Genomic DNA, 15883 nt, shown 5'->3' on the forward strand with positions numbered 1-15883 from the left:
GCACATAGTCATGATGAACACATGGGCCACCCGGGAGTCGTCTCAGAGGCGATTTATTCCGTATGCTCGCCTCATCAGTGCTATGCTTGTGCAGCAGAATTGCTTACCTTCGGAGGTACTATGGGTCTCTAAGCCAGTGGAGGAATTTACTTGGGGTTACATGAAGAAAAATTGGAGGATAGAGGTCAAGTTTTCGGGAAATAGGTATGTGGTGACCGATGATTTGGGGAACAAGTTTGAGGTTCGTACTTCCGGGGCACCACCCGTGCAGGAAGAAGATGTGGAGATGGAGGAAGAAGAGGAAGAAGAGGAGGAAGCTGAACCCTCCGAGGCACGAAGGCCAAGGCAACGTTATATGCGGCCACATAGGGAGATAAACGCTGAGGTGGCAGGTTTTGTGACCCGACGACGGGTACCCTCCTACAAAAACTTTGACAGGGGGCAACAGGAGATATATGATAATGTCTCCGCGTGTATAGGAGAGGGTCGGGAATACAATCAAAGGAGAGAAGCTTGGCAAGGGTCTTACGGAGCTTCAATGCAAGAATATTGGGACGCTCAAGGAGCCCAACGTGAAAGAATGAATAAGTTCATGGAAGAGCAAGAACTGTTTCAAGCCATGCAAAGGTCACATATGGAACAGTTAGCAAAGCAACAGGAGGATGAAGCAGCCCGAAGGCGGGCATGGGAAGAAGCGGAAACGGCGCGTCGACAACAAGAAGAAGAATTGAACCGCCGCCGTTGGAGTGCCATGTATGTCTCTCAAGAGATGGCGCTTAATAACGCCAAAGTGTTGCATGATCAGGAGCGACACCATAGAGACTACCAAGCCGGCCTCCCCTACGCCGAGCACTCGGGGTGGACAAATTACTCCGATCTTCCTTATCCTCAAGGCCCATCCGACCCGACTCCGCATTGGCCTGAAGCGGTAGGGTCTAGCTTCGTTCCAATCCCGTACCAACCACCACCCCAAGGGGAGCAAAGCCCCTTAGATAACTATAGGGAGATGTTCGAGGCCCTCACTGGTTATCCATACCAACCCAACCCGCCCATGGATCCAAACGAGCGATATCAGCGGTAGAGGTATGGTATGTTTTATGTTGTTGTTGTTGTATATTATTTTCCGTTATTTCTTTTTGTTTTTATTTAATTATTGCCTAGTTAAATGAACTTTGTGGGTGTGTTCCCTATATAACCCTCACGAGACCTACTCGTCCTCCCGAGCTATCGGGAGGTTTAAAAGGGCTTGTTGCATAAGCTAAATGCAACCGTGATTCCTACGAAAGTGAGTTAGGTTTATTGTTGTTGTAAAATATTTTCCACATAAAGTCAAAGGTACAATAACGTATGGCTTGGTAATAATTTCATAAAAGTGGTAGAACTAGGTAATTAACAAATTTTGATGGTTGTGAGAAGCATGCTTCTACACAAGGGTTAAGATTTGTAGGTACACTATGTTCGTGAGACAACTGCTTGGTTGAAAAGATGAAGAGCACACAAGGAACTAGCGAAAAACCAGGTGCATACGTTTCTTTTTACCTTTGATTTTTAGTTAGCAAATAAGTGGATTGTAATTTGTATTTTATTCTCCGGGGTGTAATTTTGGGGAGGTTAGCCGTGTCACATCCCTTGTGCTTTACAAACTCTAGTTCTTACACATTGAGGACAATATGTACTTCAAGTGTGGGGATGGGGGAGTAGTAAAAATTTTCGATTTTGACCCGTTCATTTAAATACTACACATTGAGGACAATGTTTACCTCAAGTGTGGGGATGGGGGAAAATTTCAAAATTTTTTCAAAAATGTCTTGTTTTCAAAGCAATCTCAAAAGCACAAGTAACCAAGTCAACGAGGGATGTCACAAACCATTTGGTCTTTTGTCATGGTAAAGTTCAAATTAATAAGCATATCGGGTATTTAGTGGGTGGTTATTTGAGAATAATTCGCCTAAGGAACTAGCAATGTATGCATATCACATATCATACCCTTATACGTGAGGTTTGAGCCTTTTATACATCATAGATTTACATTTACATGTTTCTTTGTTGAGTGGGCCATTAGTCGCGTATTGTAGAACTTGCAATTTTTGATACATTCGAGACTATAGACCGAATACAAGCACGAGAATGATTAAGGCATTAGGTAAACCTTTTCATTTTAAACCATTTGCTTACCTTTACCCAAATAAATCCCCTAGTCACCCACTTTGAGCCTAAACCTTTCATTTGACCACCCTATAGCCCATAACCGTAAACCTTTCTCTTTTAAACCTGTGTGATGGAAATTCGATTTTAGGATTATTTGTTTGTATAGTTGTGGTTTATTTTTGTAAAAAAAAAAAAAAAAAAAATTCAGAAAAATGTTGCGAAAAAGAATGAAAAAGCAGTGAGAAAAACACAGAAAGATGTGCTAGTAGTTTATTGAATAAAAGGCGGAAGTTTTTGCCCATTGTGGATGTTTATGGTTTGCTTTTGTTTAGATAGTCTTTTGTAATAAAATTCGAATTTTTCATCACCATAGCCACTTAAAAATATCCTATTCCTACCCTTCGCCTAGCCCCGTTACAACCCTCAAAGACCTTTTGACTTGTGCTTAGTATTTGTGTTCGATAGTGGAGAATGATTGAGTTGCAAGCCTATGCGGGTACGTGTTCTATTTGGTTTTGAGCGATTAATTGTTGAAAAGCTAATACATTACACATGTTAGCAAACTTTAAGCCAAGTGGAGAGCACATTGTGAGGGATATGCATGATTTGTTAGTTTTACGGGCGGGTTAATCTTGGGTAACCATATGTGTATCTAAAGCACGTCACCGCTAAATACATTGACTATGGTAAAGAGTTTGAACTTTTGTATGACTTTAGACCTTAACTTTTGTCTCGGGAATGGGATGTATGTTCGTTGTTCGACCCACGTGAAAGTGAAAAACAGATTTGCTTGAGGGCAAGCAAAAGACAAGTGTGGGGATGTGATACGTGGTTGAAAACCGGTGCTTGATATTGTTTAACTTAACGTTTTTACGTAAGTTTTAGTTTCGAATAGCCTACTTTTAATCAAGAATGTGTTTTGCAGGTTTGATGGAGTTTAAGGAGCTTTTCGGGAGCTCTACGGGTCATCGGGTCGAAAACTGGAGCACCGGGATGCATTACGGATCAACCGGAAGTGCAAAGAGCGAAAATCAGAAAATAGGTTTTTAAGGGGCCGTCGGCGACGGGGTCCAGGCCGTCGGCGACGCCCCTTGGATAAGCCTGTAGGCACACTTCACCCGTATCCAGGTACTTTAGCCGTCGGGACAATAATGAAAATCCAAGGCCCGTCGCCGACGGGTTGAGGGCCGTCGGCGACGGCCTGCCAAAAACGGAAACGCGAATTTTTGGTTTTTGGGGTTTTATTCCGATTTCTATTGGTTGGAACTCATTTAATACGGGAGTTACACTTCATGGTGAGTTTGAAAACAAGTCTTGGAGCCAATTATCATCGATCTTTCACTACCACTTCATCTCCAATCAAGATTCCATCTTCTCAACAACCCGAATCATCATCTAATTCCAAACCCTAGCTCATCACCATTACAATCATTCAACCATTCGTCCATCCACCATAATCACTCACCTAAAACCCTAGTCCTCATCCATCAATTCACCTTCAAGCTTCACGATGATCCAATTCACGCTTCCAACATCCGGTGATCAAGTTTCTTCGATCATGCTTGGCTAATTTCTTGGAGGTGTCACCCCGGTGTAGACTTTTGTAAGATTTAGGGTTTATTATGTTTTGTTGATTGTTTTGTGACAACTTGAATTGCGTTTGAATCTTAGACAATTGTCCTACGTTGGTATTGAATTTGCAAACTGTCGAGTGAATGATTAAATTTGACTTTGTGAAATGAATGCACGTATTTATGCTTTGTCTTTTGGTAGGATTTGTTAGTCCAAAGTAACGAAGTGTATCATGGTCCGTTGTTTACGACGTTGATAGCGATTGACACCTAAGCTTTGTGATTGCGACCCGTTAACGAACTATTTCAAGTAAAGCTAATTAAAATACATAGTAACCCTAAGTCTTGTAATTGTTGAAACCGGGTGTGAGCCTTGTTTTCTTATTATTGTTTAAACAATCATTTTCACTTCTTGCATTTAGTAGTTAATTTAGTTAATCGCTTTAGTAATTTCAATTCACATCTTTCAATCAAGCAAAAATATACAAAAACAATATAGCAAGCTTCATAAAAGTGACAACTATTCATAATTCAATCAAATCCGCACACAAACCACATACTCTTCGTGGTTCGACCCCTTGCTACCACTAGCTATTTGTTAAGGGTAATTAGGGTATATAAATATTATCTTTGACCGGAGCGCGACACTCCGATCAGCGGGACAAAAGCAGGTTGCTGTCTCGATGAACCCTCCCCAGGACGAGGTGGAGGAATGTCCTGGAGGAAAGTGATAGGAAGGTCGGTGCGATGGATATCTAACACATGGGGAAAATGAGGGGCAATATCAATCGGTGCAGAGATGGGTGCACGGGAAGGAGTGACTGGTCTAACATATGGGGGATAATCGTCATCATCGACCCACCCATTGTGGGTGTTAGCGTATCTCGGATCGAAGTGGGTGGCAAACGGAGCATGGTCATCAAACATAAGAACTGGATCAGGTAATATCGGTGCAATATCAGGTATCTCAGCAAAGATAGGGTCATGATCTGGCAATGGGACAGGGTCAGCTGGGGCTGGATATAGATCAGCGGGTATAACAAGGGGCTGATCGATAAGAACAACAGGAGCAACAAGAGCAACAGGAGCAACAGGAGCAACAGGGGCAACAGGAGCAATAGGAGAAACAGGGGCAACAGGAGCAACAGGAGCAATAGGAGCAACATGGGCAACAGGAGCCTCGAATGGCTGCTCATCAGGAGCATGGTCCATCTCAGGCTCGACGTCATCAGCGAGGTCAAACTCATGATCGGGGTCATCAGCAAAGTTAAAATCATGGTCGAGGTCATCAGCAAGGTCAAAATCATGATCGGATGCGGCTGACGTAGCCATATCGGAATCTGAGTCGGTGGGGTACCGCTGTAACCCCACTGTGTGGAGAGTAGAAGATGCTACTGACTCGAAAGAGTCTGAATCAGACGAATCAGAAAGAACCTCCATCTCAGGAAGCTCAACGACAGGAACAACAACGGGAATATCAGCAGGAGGTATGTCGTCATCCGACACATAATCGAGAGGCAAATCCGCTATGGGAAATGCAGCGAGTGGGACAGGTGTAGGGATCTGCACGAGGGGTAGATCCCCATCAAGAATGCCATCAGCAAGCTGAACATCGTCCCTGAAATCGGGCAAAGCAAAGGGCTGGAAATCGTCATCATCACTGTTGTCAGTATCAGATGTATAAATCTCGGGATCTGTGGGCATCGGGTCATCTGGATCTACTGCTATGGGGTCTAGTGTGCCAGAAACTCCACTCGAAGAAGACATGACGTCTGTAACAAAACAATCACGACAATTGCACATATATCAACACAAAATCAAATAAGCATGTAAGTCACAATAATGTATGCTTGTGATCGTCCTAGTCTTTCCCAGACTATCCCACCCAGTCTCTTAGACTAAACTCCCTGGTCTCTAAGACCAACTCCCTGGTCTCTAAGACCAACTTTCCCCGTCTCTAAGACTAAATCCCTGGTCTCTAAGACCAACCTCCCAGTCTCTAAGACTAAATCCCTGGTCTCTAAGATTGAACCCCTCAGTCTTTAAGACTGATCCTCCCTCAGTCTCAAAGACTGAACTTCCCCAACCTCTAAGGCTGAACTCCCTCAGTCTCTAAGACTGAACCATGAATTTTGCAAAGTGTATTTGTGCCTTTTGTTTGTAAAAATGTTTGTGCCCTGGATCTGGACGTTTTGTGTATGCAATGTAAAAATGTTTTCGTGAGAGCCCTAGTGACCATAGTCTAGACTCGAGAAGGAACCTAGTTCGCTATGATCGAGGCTCTGATACCAAGCTGTCACACCCTGGCTTTTGCGGAAGCGTGGATTATTTTGGTGTGACTTCTTAATACCATAGCAACAATCATAACAATGCTATATGAAAATAAAACACAAGATGTTCATCCATTCATTAAGTTTAAAAATACCACAACATCATTGTTTGGAAATGTCGACACTTAAGATAAGATACAAACCATACTTGTTTAAAACGTGTTCACAAGACACAACAAAAGACTTTAAATAGTACGTGGTTTAAAGACATGTAACCCTTCCAGGTAAGGGTTACACCTCCTAAACCAACTACCCTGGATGACATCTTTATTCAACGCAGCTTGACATGTGCAGACACTTGCCAGATCCCTTTAGTTTCCTGAAATACATGTAGTTTGAAAAATCAACAAAAGTTGAGCGAGTTCATGTGTAAGTGAGTATGTATAAACCTTTGAAAAAAATGTTTGTATGTATGAAAGTCCCTGGTATGTAGCAATTAAGGAAAAAGAGATCACCAATGGGTTGCAAAGCCACTGGTATGTGTGAAATGGTGCAGGAAGTACTCAAACCTAGCAAATTTGTACTGGGCTTCCGGCTGGAAGACATAGTCACCACTATGGGCCGCCCCTGCCTCACGGGTGTGGGCTCGCTACACCCAAGTAGATCTATCACTCATGTCCCTCGGTCCTTCGACGAGGATTAATGGCCTTAAGTGTTGTACCCACCACTCACATGATCTAAGTAGTAAACCCTCCTTAAGCTAACCATACCATGTATAAAAATGTCTGTAATAGTTGTAACATGTATTTCACCTCCGAAGTATAAAACTGAAAACAGTTAAGAGAAAAGGGGGACATAAACTCACTGTAGTGCGTCTCCTGAACCGTATCGTCAACTCAAACTTGGTTCGCTACGCGGCAACCTACAACGTACTATTGTCTATTAGACGAGCGGGCCGTGCCTTTGTTTAGTATGAAGATTCTGAGTTGCGTTACTTTGTTATTATTCCAGTTGTAACTTCTTGGTAAAATATTAATAATTATTCTAACTTAAGTTTTGTTTTTAGGGTTTAGGAATAATAGTTAGACAACTATTTCGTATCCATACTTCTCAAGTATTTTAACTTCCGTATTTCCTTCCCAAGGATGGGGGTATTTATACATGTACATTTGTAGCTTCGAAAAAATATACTTTAAGTCCCATTTAGGAAAAATGTTTTTAACTTATTTGTCCAAAATAACGTATTCCCAAAGTAAATGTATTTTTCCCAAAAATAATATATTTTTACTTCTTTAGTTTCCAAAATAATATTTCACCAAAAATATATTTGTAAGAGTATTTTCTGGAATAATTCATAAGTTACGTTTTCTAGCTCGGTTTCACATTATTATACATGTAACTTAAATATTTTATTCCTTGATATTTTTGGTATTATTTTGGAGTCGTAATTTCCATGGTATTTGTTAAGTTATATTATTTTACCCTAAAATAATATAACTAGTTCATAAAATATACAAATATTCACACAAGTGTCTTGTATAAAATATATATTTTAAATATAAACTTATCCATTTTTATTTGTAAAATCAACCTCCGATACTTGGTATTTTTTGTAACAAAAACTATGGCGAAGTTTATTTTGAAAACAAAGTTAAAAATATATTTGTAAACACTTGTTAGAAAAATATTTTCTAAGTGTTGGAAATTTTAGAAAATTTCGCCAGAGTTTCCTTTGTAAATGGAGGTGTCCATGCTTATAAGCATATCCTTTTCTTTTGTAAAAATCATCACAATCCATTCACGATCATCAACAATTAATCTTTACTTACCAATTTGCCAAAATCAAGTAATAACTACTACTTCATGAACTTGAATATTTGTAAAAATATGTAGTAACTTACTAGTATTCTTAGTAAGTCTTGTTACCCTTTGAAATGTGATTTGTTCTTTAAAAACTTTATTTTTAAAGAATTTAAGCGTTTACAACTTCCAATCATATTTTTGAAAATTATTTCTTTATGAAATTTTCTTGTTACACAAGTGTTTCTACACTTGTTTATCCACCAAGAATGAGATTAGTTTATGTAATATCCAAGAGTTTATGAAACTTATATTTTTAACTTGGTTCTTTTGAAAAACCACTCATGGAACTTTAGATCTACATGATTATCAATCTACTTTGATCTTTATTTTTCAAGAAAACCATTTATTCATTCAAGTTCATGATTAAACATAGAGATGATTCTTTTATGTAAATCACTAATCATCTCCTAACTTGTTAACTTAAGTTTTTAATCTTAACTTAACAAGTTCCACCATGATGTTTAACCTCATCTCACTAGTAATCATCAACAATACAAAACAACATCATACTTAACATTACTTCTTCATTTTAACAATTTTTCATCATCAAGTTAGTTTATGTTCAAGTCTTGTGTTCATGATCTTTTCTTGTTCATAAGATTTCATCATACAATAACTATTAACCACCCTAAACATGAAGTAAATGAGGATTCAAGAGACTTACTACTAGCTTTTAAGCTAGGGAAGATCAAGAGTAGAAATGAGGTGATTAATAACAAATAGAGAATGTCCTTGATGATCCGAAAGCTCCTAGCTTCCTTATGCAACCTCTAACACCTTTGTATACTCTTGAAATGGTTGAAGATGATTGTATGATGATGATGATAGTGGTGGTGGCTCACGGCCGAACTAGAGGGAGAGAGGAGAGAGGAGTTTGAGTGAAATGTGTTGAATGAGAATGATGGTTCAAGTCCTATGGGTTTTCTTATAATCTTCAACATATGAAGGACTAATGGATAATGTGTTTCAAAAGGTTAGACAAGATCACTTAAACAATTCAAATAAAATCTAGAAGTGGGGCCAATCCATAACCGGTTTTGGGGGGGGGGGTTAGTTGATTTGCAATGGTAGTTAGTTTAGCTAGTTAGAAGGTTAAGTGATTTAGTTAGTGGTTTAAGTGTGTTATGTAATATATAGCGTGTTAGGGTGTTCGGGGACCATAACTAGCTTAGAAAAATAAAAACAATGCTTCTAGCATTATTTTTGTGTTCCGGGTAATGTCCGGTTGTTCGGTTTGATACTGTTCCGTTAAAGTGCTAAGTTATGTCGTAAAGTGTCCTTTATGTAACTTTTAGTGACCCTTCCAATTCCCGACACTTAGGAAAGCTTACAGGACCATTTTGTCAAGTTTTTGCACATTACTAGCACATTTAAATGCTGAATTTTGTTAATATATGCAGAATTCTGCATTCAGAGTGGGTTTTAGGCACTTTCCGGCACTTAAACTATCACCCAGTGACGCAATTTTATGGTCCTCACTTTCCTATACTCCATACTAGTGTAGTATCCTGTCTCTGGCTCATACTGGCCTCGAAAACATTGTCTGTCTATGTGCTGGCATTGTCAGCATGTTTTCTGGGTTATCCGCTCACTGTGCTTTGTGCATCAAGTTTGTCACTAAAGGTTGTATGTAATAAATGGAGTGACAGTATGAAATGTGATGCATATGTATGTATGTAACAGAAATCAGAAAGCAGTTTAACCATCAGTTGTAATCAAGCACAAATTTAATATTAATTAAGTGTACGGATACCTGTAATTGTGAGGATTGTCACAAAAAAATGCCTATTTGCAGCAATATATGTGCTTCCTGTGCAGTTTGTATACGAGAACATTTACAGTTGGTAATGGTGAATGTATAGATACCTCATTCTTAATCTTATATGTTTGGGTTCAGTTGACCTGTAAAAACGGTGTTTTGGTACATGTTTATCATCTCATCCTTTTGTTTATCTGTGGGTTTAGACGAATGGAATGAACAGTAGGAGGGTGATGATTCACCTACCTGTCTTCCTGCTTCACTCTCTTGACTTTCTTATGCCTGTCACGTTGTAAAAGGATTTCACACCTATTTATCATCTCATCCTTTTGTTTATCTGTGGGTTTAGAATTTTGAACTTTAAACCCGCTGCATTCGGTGGGTTTCTCTACTTGCTTCCTTCTCCGGCAAGAATTCCAGCGATTTTAGTTGAATAATTTGTTGCTTGTGTTTTTGTATGCATATTTGCCTCCGGTTGATCTTTTTTCGGTTTTAGTAGACGTCTATGTTACAATACTAAAGCCCTTAAATGCCCCAGATCTCCTTCTCATTATTTGCTTTGAAACTTGGTTGTCGCCGATGGCTTTGTAAATCGGTTCATGTACCACTCTAGAAAGTAGCTAAGGTGGTGAGGATTTCAATACTGGTGATGCCATGGTCTTATAACCGGCGGTGGTGGTGTTTCTGACCAGTTTCCCTAGAGGCGGCTAGGGTTCCGTCGTGATGTATTTTGCGGCTATGGGATGATGATGGTACAACAGTTGTTACCTGAGTCGATTTGGCTTTGGTGCTTACATCGCTACTATGGCGGTGGCAGTGGTATACCTGTGGTGGTGGTTGTCATTGTTCTGGTAATAGTGTTATGTAAATTTGTTTAAAGGCTGTGATGATGAGAAAAAAAACGGAACACCGAAGATCGGAGTCGTACCTTGGCGGGGCAATATCCAGATGGCATAGTTGATATATTGTGACTATGCAACTGTGAATTTGCAGCCATGGCTTAACCCGGATCTGTTTTGTTCCAATTCCATAATTACATATCTGTGCCTATTCATTGTGTCATACACCTTTGTTGAGAAGTTGACAAAAAATCATATTTCTTAAACTATCAAAATAGATGGTATTAATAGTTTCATTGTGTATCAAATTAACCTTTTTAATAAATGTTATTCTATTGTTCGCTATTGACTGATTGTAGTTCTTTAGAATTTCAGCTTTGTAGACGCGGTTTACCGTCCCGTATTTGGGTTCTTGGGTTGGCATGCGTGTACGGATGCTCTTTGTGACCTATAAAGGTTAGTTTTCTCTTTTGCAGTTTTCGATTTAGTGGCTATAGCTATAGTGTTACCCAGGTGTCAAAAGATGCTATTGTCCTTCAAAAGAGGTGTCAAAGAGGGATTTGTTAGACGACCTAGAACTAAACCAAGTACGCGTTTAAGGACTACCTGTTCGGCCCTTTTTTGCCCATGCTGTTCTCAACAAGGTTGCCACTTTTTTTTTTTATTTTCTTATGATTAATTGCTTAAAAAAGTAACAAACTTTTATCTAATTTCTAATTCATGTGCCTTTATTGCATAAAAAGGTCAAGTCAATATTTACCAACATGTCACCGCCATGTCAGCACTTTCATTTTGACTTGGTAACTTGTGCAGATTACCTTGAGTTTAGATCTTTTGAAAGTTTGAGGCTTTTTCATTAGCATGCTTTCTTTATCATGGTTATTCTGGTTTTCGTAAGGGTGTTATCGGCTTTTTACAGGATGACTTACGTGTAGAGCTAGAATTGGATTCGGTACTACCTGCAGTTTTGTTAATGGGAGGTGAAATGGGCCAACTTTCCCCGCTGCATCGCGTGGGCCAGAGGTGAAACGGATGCAAGCAGGTCAGTACCAAAGCTATCCATTTCAATTGATGTGCAAAAATGGCTAGTGAGGTTAAGGGGTCGGGTTGGGTTGGCTTTGAAACTGAAGATCCTTAAATATAGGTTTTTTAAAAGCATAATCCTTTTAAATACAATTGCCAAAAGTGAAATGGTGCAAGCAGGTCAGTAACCAAACTTACCATTTCACTAGCAATGCAAAAAATGGACGGTCCCAAGGGGTATTAAGGGGTTGGTTTCATACTATAAATTCTTAAATTTAGGTTCTTTATGTATAATTCCTTTTTAATAGGATCTCTATAAATGAAATGGATGCAAGCAACTCAGTAACCAAACTTAATACTTCACTAGAGGTGCAAAAATGGATATAGTCCTTAGGGGTGTTAACGGGTCGGGTCAGGTTTCAAACTCATGATCCTTAATTTTATGTTTTTAAAGTATAATCCTTTTTAATACGATTGCTGGAGGTGAAACTGATGCCAGTGGATCGGTAACCAAACTTAACATTTCACTAGAGGTTTAAATATGGATGGTCCTTAGGGGTCTAAACGGGTCGGGTAGGGTTTCAAACTAAAGATTCTAAATCTATGTTCTTAAAGCATAATCTTCTTTAATACAATTGTTGGAGGTGAAATGAATACAAGTAGGTCGGTAACCAAATCTCTCATTTCACTAAACGTGTAAAGAATGAATGGTCCGGGGGTATTTACGGATCAAGTTGAAGCAGGTTCGAACCTGAAGATATTTAAATATTGGTTTTTACAATATAATCCCTTACTAATTCCTTTTGTAACCATAATCATGTTATTTAACAGTTAGAAGGTAATGTGGAACATCAACTTCATTAAATAAAATGGATTGTTTATTGAAATAGTGATTCTATTTTGTTACTAGATGATATCATCTAACGTTAACTTTTTTTATTATAAGCTTTAGACAAGATTCGTTTTGAGAGCTTAATTCATATTGTATCTAACACAGCTAGAAACACATTGACAATCATCGATGGTGGAGGTGGAACGCCAAGCCTGGTGAGTAAGAAAAAATTGTTAACTGTATATAGCTTTCTTTATGTATTCAAATATTGTGACAATAATGCTCTAATGTTGCGATGGCATTACCTTCAAATTAGGCGAACAATCTTGGTGACGACGGGCCAGTGGGGAGGCCCACTTTACCCGCTTTGGGCCTTTCTCTTTGGGAGCCCAAACACTTAAAAGTCCACTAGATAGAATACCCTTGCTTGTTAAGGTTTCTCCTTCGTTTGAGCGGGAAAACAGCTAAGGAGGAGCAGGTTCATTAAATGCTTGATAAGAGGAGCATCCGGTCACCATCACTGTACTTATCCGGCTATGTATTAATGAAGAGAGATATCGCACCGTTGGGGGTCAGACACGTGTCTGACCTTCCCAAGAAACCACAAATACCGTCGGATAACATGGGGGAAACTCCTCTAAGAGATAAGGGCTGGTCATTATATAAGGGAGAGAAAGGATAGGGCAAAGGTATGCATGATCTCCGGCCAACTTCTCATTTACTACTCTCATTAACTCTCTTCTCATTTAATTCCAACCAACATTCTTTACATTTACTACAAATAGCTCATTAATTAGATTCACACCAAGGAAGGAACTTTCCGGTGAATATCTTCATCGGAAAATACTCCTTATCTTTCCCGGCAAGTTTACTTACTCTCACGCCGGAGCTTGGTCACGGATCCCCCTCCCGGGGTCCCCCGTGACGAGGCTAACGGTTTACTCTTTTGTAGCAAGCAAGGACAAGAGCTCCTGACGTCACCGAAGATCCAGTCAACGTCATCCGGAGGTTGGGTATTCGACATTGGCGCCATCCGTGGGACCTAGGCTTGACCGGTGTTCCCACATCAACACTCGACGTTTAGAGAGCAACTTACCCCATTAAAAACAACATGGCAACTCCACATAACTCACGTGTCACCCAGACGACACAAAATGACTTGGATAAGGTCACTGTGGAGGATATTACCCATGAAGAGGGTAACGAGAACCTGGTAGAAAATCTGGAAGAAACGGAGCATGTCACTCCTGGTTTCGTGGCCATGCACAGGGAGAAGATAACTAAGTATCTTGAAGATTTGAAGAGACAGGAAAAATTAGACAGCCTCAGGGCCAGACTTTCCTTTGACACACCCTCTAATCAGGAAGGAACAAACCTCCAGAATAAGAGCAACAACGGGGACCAGCTGGAAACGTTCATGTCTGCCCTGAGGCAGATGTCTTCTGAGGAAAGAGAAGACTTGATCACAGGTCAGAAACACAAGGAAAAGGAGAAAGATACCTTGGGTGACAGTGGTTTGGATCAACCGTACCTGCCACGAGACTTGGCAGAAGTCTCAAAGTTCACGAGAAGAATATCAGAGGCACCCATGCCCCCCAAGACAAAACTGCCCCCAGGTTTCGACCGCTACGATGGAACGAGAGATCCAGAAGACCACCTACATGCCTTCCGAGGAGCGGGGCAACTAGGAAGGTGGCCCATGCCAGTATGGTGCCACATGTTTGTGCAAACCTTAACGGAAGGGGCCCGACTTTGGTTTGATAGTCTCCCCCAGGGAGTATAGACAGCTACGAAGAGTTAAGCGAAAAATTCCTCAGGAATTTTGGCCAACAAAGGAAGGTGGTCAAGAATCCCAATGAAATCCTTCACATCAGGCAAAGGGATAATGAACGGATAGACCAGTACATGGAGAAGTTTGTCAAAGAAAGTATGAACATCAAGGATGTCCCGGAAATCATGAAGATCAGTAGTTTCATAAACGGGCTGAAGCATGCACAGTTGTGTGAAAAGCTGGGAGAGGAATTTCCACCTTCCTTCAACAATCTTATGGACAGGGTCAGGGCCTTCGTCCGGGGAAAAGATACGGTCAGCAAAGCTAAGGAAACGGATGCCACACCCTGGAGAGTCGCTCCAGCTGCAAGACCCCCTGAGAAAGGTACACCCTATTCCCGAAAACTCACCTTTGATAGAATGTTGCATGACAGGGCCAGACCCTCATACTCCCCCTACAGACCCCGAGGGAGAGGCCCTCCTCCTTACTCCGACAGTTTCACCCCTCTCGTTAAGACTCCAAGCGAGATACTGGCCACGGAGAGGGTGAAGAATTCTTTCCCAAGGCCACCCCCCATAAAGCCAGGACCCAAAGCACAACCGAACGAATACTGTGAGTTTCATAGGGGCTTGGGGCACAAAACTGATGACTGCATGTACCTCAAGAGAGAAATAGAGGCTGTGGTGAAAACGGGAAGACTGGCCCATTTGGTCAAGGAAATCAAGGAAGGGGGAGGGGATCGTCAGGGAAGAGATGCAAGGGAGCCTGGGAGGGCAGATGTTGATATGATTAGGAGGAGAAATGAGTTTGACGTTACTCGAAGTGTAAAGGCCAGGATCCTAGGCCCCCCGAACTGCATGAAAACTCCCATCCTTATGCCATACTTAGAAGAAAGTGAAGTGCAACGACTCCCGCTGAATATCTCAGCTGTGATAGCTGGACACAAGGTGTCTAGAATACATGTGGACGGAGGGTCTGGCGTCAAGGTAATATACGAACACTGCTTCCTCAGATTCGACAGGGATATAAGAGATAGGCTGGAGGAAGACTCTATCCCATTGGTGGGATTCAACAACAGCGTGTCACATCCCCTGGGAAAGATCAAGCTCCCATTTACAGTTGGTGTAGGGGATCAGGTTTGGACGATAAATTTAACCTTCACAGTAGTCAGGGCACCCTCCAAGTACAACGCAGTCTTGGGAAGACCTGGGATTGGAGATTTGCAGGCACAAGCATCTACTCCCCACGGGGCTTTGGTATTCCAAACGCCAAAGGGTCTTGCATGGGTTAAGTCAGCCTACGAAGTGGTTTCTTCAGTATCCAAAGGGGAGGAACCAGAGAAATCCCAAAGAAAGAAGGTGGAAGAATGGGTCCTCTGTGATAAGTTCCCAGAGCAGACAGTCAAGGTGGGAGCCACTTAAGTGACAAGTGCAAAAGCGCCCTGAAGGAATTGCTCCTCCATAACCTAGATGTGTTTGCATTTCAACACGGAGACATGACAGGAATTCCCAGAAGCCTGACAGAGCACCGGCTCAACACCTTCACATGGGCAAAGCCGGTGAAGCAAAAGAAGCGGAGCATGGGACCTAACAAAAGAAGGGCTGCTTGTGAAGAGACCCGGAAGTTGCTCAGAGCGGGGATAGTCAGAGAAGTTAAATATCCATCCTGGGTTGCTAACCCAGTTATGGTTCAGAAAAAAGACGGGGGATGGAGGATGTGCATCGATTTCCAAGACCTAAACAAAGCATGTCCCAAGGACTGTTATCCCCTCCCGGAGATAGACACCCAGGTGGACTCCCCGTCCCAG

General features: G+C 41.1%; 1 protein-coding gene across 1 annotated transcript; it reads left to right on the forward strand.

Moving 5' to 3' along the window:
• Positions 1–14210: 14210 nt before the first annotated feature.
• On the forward strand, positions 14211–15497 carry LOC110899876. Its single transcript, XM_022146772.1, has one exon. It carries the CDS (start codon positions 14211–14213, stop codon positions 15495–15497), a length of 1287 nt encoding a protein of 428 aa, XP_022002464.1.
• Positions 15498–15883: the final 386 nt, after the last annotated feature.

This window comes from Helianthus annuus, chromosome 2, assembly GCF_002127325.2.
Source record: "Helianthus annuus cultivar XRQ/B chromosome 2, HanXRQr2.0-SUNRISE, whole genome shotgun sequence".
Classification (NCBI taxonomy): domain Eukaryota; kingdom Viridiplantae; phylum Streptophyta; class Magnoliopsida; order Asterales; family Asteraceae; genus Helianthus; species Helianthus annuus.

Bases quoted from the DNA above. Each gene is read 5' to 3' on its own strand.
- LOC110899876 (XM_022146772.1), top strand. From the start codon at position 14,211: ATGGAGAAGTTTGTCAAAGAAAGTATGAACATCAAGGATGTCCCGGAA.